This window comes from Gymnoscopelus braueri, assembly GCF_963280865.1.
Source record: "Gymnoscopelus braueri genome assembly, chromosome: 11".
NCBI lineage: Eukaryota > Metazoa > Chordata > Actinopteri > Myctophiformes > Myctophidae > Gymnoscopelus > Gymnoscopelus braueri.
In genome coordinates, this window is record NC_137613.1 from 29,239,263 (window position 1) to 29,245,498 (window position 6,236).

A 6,236-nucleotide genomic window follows, 5' to 3' on the forward strand; every position below is an offset into this window, starting at 1 on the left:
TGTCTGTATTTTGGGGAAAAGCTGAAAAGCATACAAATGAATGATGTCATTATTAGTGCAATGATTACTTACCTTGATGTGTGATTGATAGATGTGGGGGATGGGTGGTTTCAGGGGCCAGGTTGAGTGAGTGGACAGGTGCCAGGTTGAGTGAGTGGACAGGTGCATGGGATTCCCAATCAAGGAGAGTGAGTGAGTGACAGGTGTCCAGGGTTCACAATCAGAGGAGAGGAGGAGAAGGAGACAGGAGCACAGAGGCTGTGTCAGTTTGCTGTGTGATCCAAAGTTTGTCATACTTTATGATATTATAAGTTTAACTGAAATTTCTGTGTGTGTCTGAACGACAACTACAGTGAAGTTGCAGTAATTATTTGTGGAAGTGGACTGAACGTCAGAAAGACGTTTAAACCAGGATATATTCTACAAGTGAAGTGATTCAGTGCTGCTTGCTAAACCAGCGAGGGCTAAGTGACTGTTTAGCTTCAGTCTCACTAGTATAGAGAGGCATAGTGGAGCTAAACGCCGTCAAGAAAGCCTTTACAGTCTCTGCTGCGTCGGGATTGTGGAGAAGAGGCGTTTGCTACGGTGAGCTGTCGGCTCGTGGCTACTGGACGTTCTTCTGCTGTTCTCGCCGTTGGGAGGTCGGGACTGAGGTGCGCTGCTGGAGAGGGGCTCTGAACTATTGCATTCACCCACAGACATCACACGAAAGGTACCGTTTTATTTTCCTGGCTCAGGAGAGTGAAGGGGCCACCTGTTTTGGCCACAGCGTACCCAAGCGTCGATACAGGCCTGCAACAAGGGGTTTTAAATTATAGGGTTTAATTGCTTATTGCTGCTTGCTATTGTGTGAAAGGTTGTGGGCCCACATTTATTGATTTCATTTGAGGTTGCAATATTGTTCTTTGAACAAAGTGTTTTGGTTTAATGAGGTAATCCACCGGGTTTAGGTTATAAACTAAATAGGGTTAATTTAGTATAGGCCAAATTCAAAAGGTTATTTTTGTTTAGTCTAATTAGAATAATAAATAGGGTTAATTTTAGGTAGGCTAAAACAAGAAGGTACTTTGGGTTAATCTAAGTGAAATACTCTAAAAGGTATATTTGTTTTGTTGGAAATAATACTACAAGGGTATATTTCTGGTTGGTGTTTTGTGACAACTGAGGTTGTGAATATTATTTGTTTTCTATTTGAAAAAAGCCAATTCATGTTATTGTCTGTTATGTGTCTTTGTCTAAGTAAAGATTATTATTTTATTATAACTACCTGAAAATTGGTTTCTGGGTATTTGAATAATAGAATATTTTACTTATACTCACCTGTTGACCTGAACAGTAAAAATACTTACCTTAAAGGATAATTACCTGGGAGAAGAAAAGAGGTTGATTATTTACAGTAGAAAGGGGGCTGTGAAGTTAATTCAAACTACTTACTGGCATATGCCTGAAACACAAGGAATCAAACTATTGTAAAATAACAAAAATAATTCAGGGCCCTGCCTTTGTCCATAATTAGAGGGGCAGGAGCGCTACATAAAATGGAGGCACTACTGAGATCCTTCTTGTGTTTCTAGTTAAAGAGAGAAAAAAAAAGATTTATTTCCCCTTTACTAAACACCTCTGTGTACAGTTCTAAATTAAAAAGTATACATATTTTTGATTGAGAACCCTAAATTCAAACAAGATGGCCACAACTGCTGAACTAGCTGATGAGCTGAAGCGTTGGTGCCGAGTTGAACTCGTGGATATAGACCACGCACTGATGGTCATAATCCCAACGAAAGAAGATATTGAAGCTTCTGAAATCGAAGAAACTCTTCACAAGCTAAAGATACTGGAACGTGTAAAAGTAAGACGGAGGATGTTCAGTGCTGAGAAAGGCGTGTTAAAGGTGTTGTGTGAGACCAGAGAAGCGGTAGATGCTGACAAAGTCCCTTCAGAAGTGTCACCTGGCGAAGGACTGGAGTCATGGACCATAGTCTTTGGGGGGGAAACCACTACTGCAGCTGAAGATTTCAATAGTAAATTGAGTGCCTTGCTGCAGGCAGAGGGTAAGACACAGGAGGACCTGCAAGCATTACTGACTGGTCAAGCCACACCACAGTCACTCACCGAAGCCATCCTACGTGCTGTTGGAGATCTGCTTGACAAGACAGCCAAATCACCCTCTGAGAGTGGTGGCTATCGTCGCCTGCATATCTTTTCAGGGACACTCCCAACTCCAGTTAGTGAAGAGCAATTCGATCATTGGATAGAACAGGCAAACTTGATGGTAGAAGAGAGCGACTGCCATTCAAAAGAAAAAAGGAGAAGGATTGTTGAAAGCCTAAAGGGACCCGCTTTGGAAATTGTCAAAGCCGTGCGGTTGTCTGACCCCGATGTTAGCCCAGAGGGCTGCATAGAAGCTCTTGAAAGTGCCTTCGGGACAGCAGAATCAGGAGAGGACCTGTATTTCTCTTTTCGCTTGATGCAGCAGGAACGGGGAGAAAAGCTGTCCGATTTCCTGAGGAGACTAGAGCGGTCGTTGACTAAAGTGGTCCAGAGAGGTGGCTTGTCAGCCAAAAGCATGGATCGAGCACGAGTAGAGCAGCTACTGCGTGGCGCTGTTAAAGCTGATCTGATGTTAATCCAGCTCAGATTAAGGGAAAGAAAGACCAAACCCCCTACCTTCCCAGAACTACTCAGTGAGATTCGCTTGGAGGAAGAGTATGAAGCCTCCAGAACCAGGTTGAACCCGGCTGTGCATGCCGTCCACGCTAAGCAGAGTGGAGAAAACAAACTGGCTGAGATTCAAAGTTTGCGAGCTGAAATCAAGGAGCTCAAGTCAATGTTTGCCACGATGACAACCAAGTCCCCTCCAACTGTAGAAGAGAGGGAAGAGAAAGTACCTGTCAGCTATACAGGGCCAACACAAGAAAGCAGTACTGACCCTGAAGTGGCAGCCCTGAAAAAACAAGTGAAAAGGTTGGAGCAAAAACTTAACTCCAAGAAGACGAACCAAACGGAGACTCCTGCTGCTGCTATGGCGGTGGAGACTACACACCCCGTCTCTGGCACTCCAAGGAGGCCTTGCAATGATTCGGATGAGAACTTCTGTTACCGTTGTGGTGAAAGCGGGCACTTTGCTGTAAAATGCCAAAACCCCGAGAATCAAAGCAAGGTGATTCAGAAGTTAATCGAGTCACGTACAAAGGCAAAAGACAACCGTCAGAAACCTTCCGTTGATGTGACTACTAAGAATGTCTGTACAAGCAAGAAAAGTGCTGCAGACTTGCACAGAGAAAAAGGTATCCCTGAAGGCCTAATAGGGCCGCAATCCATTGAGCCAGTAAAGGTGAACGGACACCTGTGCAATGCTCTGCTGGACAGTGGTTCTCAGGTAACCATAATCTTCGAGGGATGGTACAAAGAACATATGTCAGATGTCCCCATCTATCCAGTAGGAGGCCTTGACATATGGGGCTTAGGAGATTCAAGTTACCCCTATAGAGGCTATGTTGTGGTTGACATGGAATTCCCACAGAAAGTGACCGGCACGCCATTTCTGTCCTAGCACTGATCTGCCCTACACCAAGGGGCTCAGATCAAACACCAATAATTGTTGGCACTAATGCTAAGGCCAGTCTGCCCAAGCGTTTAGCCAGGCTGTGCCAAGTAACCGCTGGAGACCACAGTGCTCAAACACTGACTTGCACTGCTGCGGAGGCAGAGACAAGCACCAGTGAACTACCCGATGAAGATGAGGAAGTTGGGTGTGTGAAGTGGCCAGGTCCAGGCTCGCTCACTGTGTCCCCTGGAGCCTGGTGTTCTGTCAGTTGCTGTGTGGAGTTCGATAAGCCAGTGGATAAAGAAATCCTGATGCTGGATGTATCTCTTACCAACCCACTCCGGGCAGGTGTGCTACTAGATCCCATGGTAGTGCCATGCTATGCAATTGACGCCAGTCCCCTTTCAGTCCGACTGCAAAACGAGTCGCTGAGAGAAGCTGTCATACCAGTTGGAACCATCCTGGTTTACTTGTACACTACCGATGTAGTCACGTACCTGTCTAAAACCGCACTAACATCAGAGGGATTTGATGTAAGCCAAATCAACTTCGGTGACTCACCCATACCAGAGGAGTGGAAGGAGAGGCTCCGCGAGAAGCTCCTGCAAAGAGCTGATGCTTTCTCCCTGCACGAATGGGACGTGGGTTTAGCCAAAGACGTGGAGCATAGCATCAGACTGTTTGACGATCGACCTTTCAGAGAACGTTCTCGACGCCTTGCTCCAGCTGACATTGATGATGTAAGGAGACACCTCCAAGAGCTGGTAGCTACCGGCATAGTCAAGGAGTCCCGAAGCCCCTATGCGTCACCCATAGTGATCGCTAGGAAGAAAAATGGAAAGGTTCGAATGTGCGACTACCGTACTCTGAACAGTAGGACCATTCCCGATCAATACACAACCCCGCGCATTGACGATGCCTTGGATTGCTTGTCAGGAAGCCGGTGGTTCAGTGTGCTGGATTTGAGGAGCGGTTACTATCAAATAGCAATGAAAGAAGCAGATAAAGAAAAGACCGCTTTCATCTGTCCGCTGGGGTTTTACGAGTTTGACAGAATGCCACAGGGCATAACGGGAGCCCCAGCGACTTTCCAGCGTTTGATGGAGAAAGCAGTTGGTGACATGAACCTCCTTCAAGTACTGGTCTACTTAGATGATTTGATTGTCTTTGGAAGAACCTTGGAGGAACATGAAGAGAGGCTCCTGAAGGTGTTGGACAGACTCCGAGAGGTTGGACTAAAGGTCTCCATTGACAAGTGTCAGTTTTGTCAAACTGAGGTCAAATATGTGGGACACATAGTATCGGCAAATGGCATAGCTACCGATCCAGCTAAGATCGAGGCTGTCACCACTTGGCCCCAGCCCACAGACCTGAAGACCTTAAGATCTTTTCTCAGATTTTTTGGTTATTATCGCAGGTTTATAGCCAATTACTCGTCAATTGTCAGACCACTGACCGAGCTGACCAAAGGCTACGCCCCAGCACAACGTGGCAAGAAATGGGAGAAAGACCCAAAGAAAACGTACCTGAAAGAGTCTGAACCATTTGGTGATAGATGGGACCAAAAGTGTACGGCTGCCTTCCATCAGATCATCCACTGCCTTACCCATGCCCCAGTACTGGCGTTTGCTGACCCCAACAAGCCATATGTACTACATGTGGACGCCAGTCTAACTGGGTTAGGTGCCGTCCTTTATCAGGAGTACCCTGAAGGGTTGAGGCCTGTGGCGTTTGCCAGCCGGAAGCTGAGTTCTTCAGAGAAGAATTATCCCATTCACCAACTGGAGTTCCTGGCACTCAAATGGGCGGTTGTGGACTAATTCCACGATTACCTACTGTATATGGGGCAAGATTTACAGTACGTACTGACAATAACCCCCTCACCTACGTACTGACGACAGCCAAGCTCAACGCTCATGGGCATCGCTGGCTAGCTGCCCTTTCAACCTATGAGTTTGATATCCTGTACAGACCCGGCAGGTACAATATCGATGCAGACCTACTGTCAAGACAAACACCCGGGCAAGAGAAATTAGAGGACTGGGAGACCATATCGCAAACAGGGGTTCAATCCATCTGTAAGCGAGTAAAGACCCAGAACTCTCCAGTTGTGGAACAACTAGGAGCTCCTCCGGAATGTGTTCCAGACATTTATGCCTTCCCCACTCGCTTAGATGTCAGCGCCTTAGGCCAAATGTCCCGGTCAGAACTGATAGCTGCCCAGACCAATGACACAGTGATTGGGCCAACTATAAAGGCTGTGAAACATGGCAGATGGCCAGAGGGAGTGGAATCGAATCCAGAGATGGTTTTGATGAAACAGCAGATTGGAAAGCTGGCAATGAAGGACGGTCTACTCCATCGGCTAAGCAAACGACCATCAGGAGAAGAGGTCTCTCAACTTGTACTTCCAGTTGAATTCAGAGAAACAGTACTCAAGTCCATGCATGATGATCTCGGTCATCTGGGCATCGAGAGAACCATTGACCTGTTGAGGACCAGGTTTTACTGGCCAAAAATGGCCTTGGACACAGAGCAGTATGTCAAGAACTGTGGCTACTGAGTCACTCGCAAAAGTCCCTGTCAGAGCTGTTGATTTTCTCAGCATGGAGCCAGACTCCAAAGGGATAAGCAACGTGTTGGTGGTCACAGACCATTTTACACGATACGCCCAGGCTTTTCCATCCAA

The 6,236-nt window shown here is 46.6% G+C and overlaps 1 protein-coding gene across 1 annotated transcript in view; it reads right to left on the bottom strand.

Annotated features, from left to right (window-relative positions):
• dtnbp1b (dystrobrevin binding protein 1b) overlaps positions 1-702 on the bottom strand; it is a gene marked incomplete at both ends in the record, with an annotated part of 84,092 nt that extends 83,390 nt beyond the window's left edge. The window contains one exon of the mRNA XM_080442628.1: positions 585-702. Coding sequence (XP_080298754.1) covers positions 585-702 — 118 coding nt within the window. The remainder of the gene's footprint in view (positions 1-584) is intronic.
• Positions 703-6,236: the final 5,534 nt, after the last annotated feature.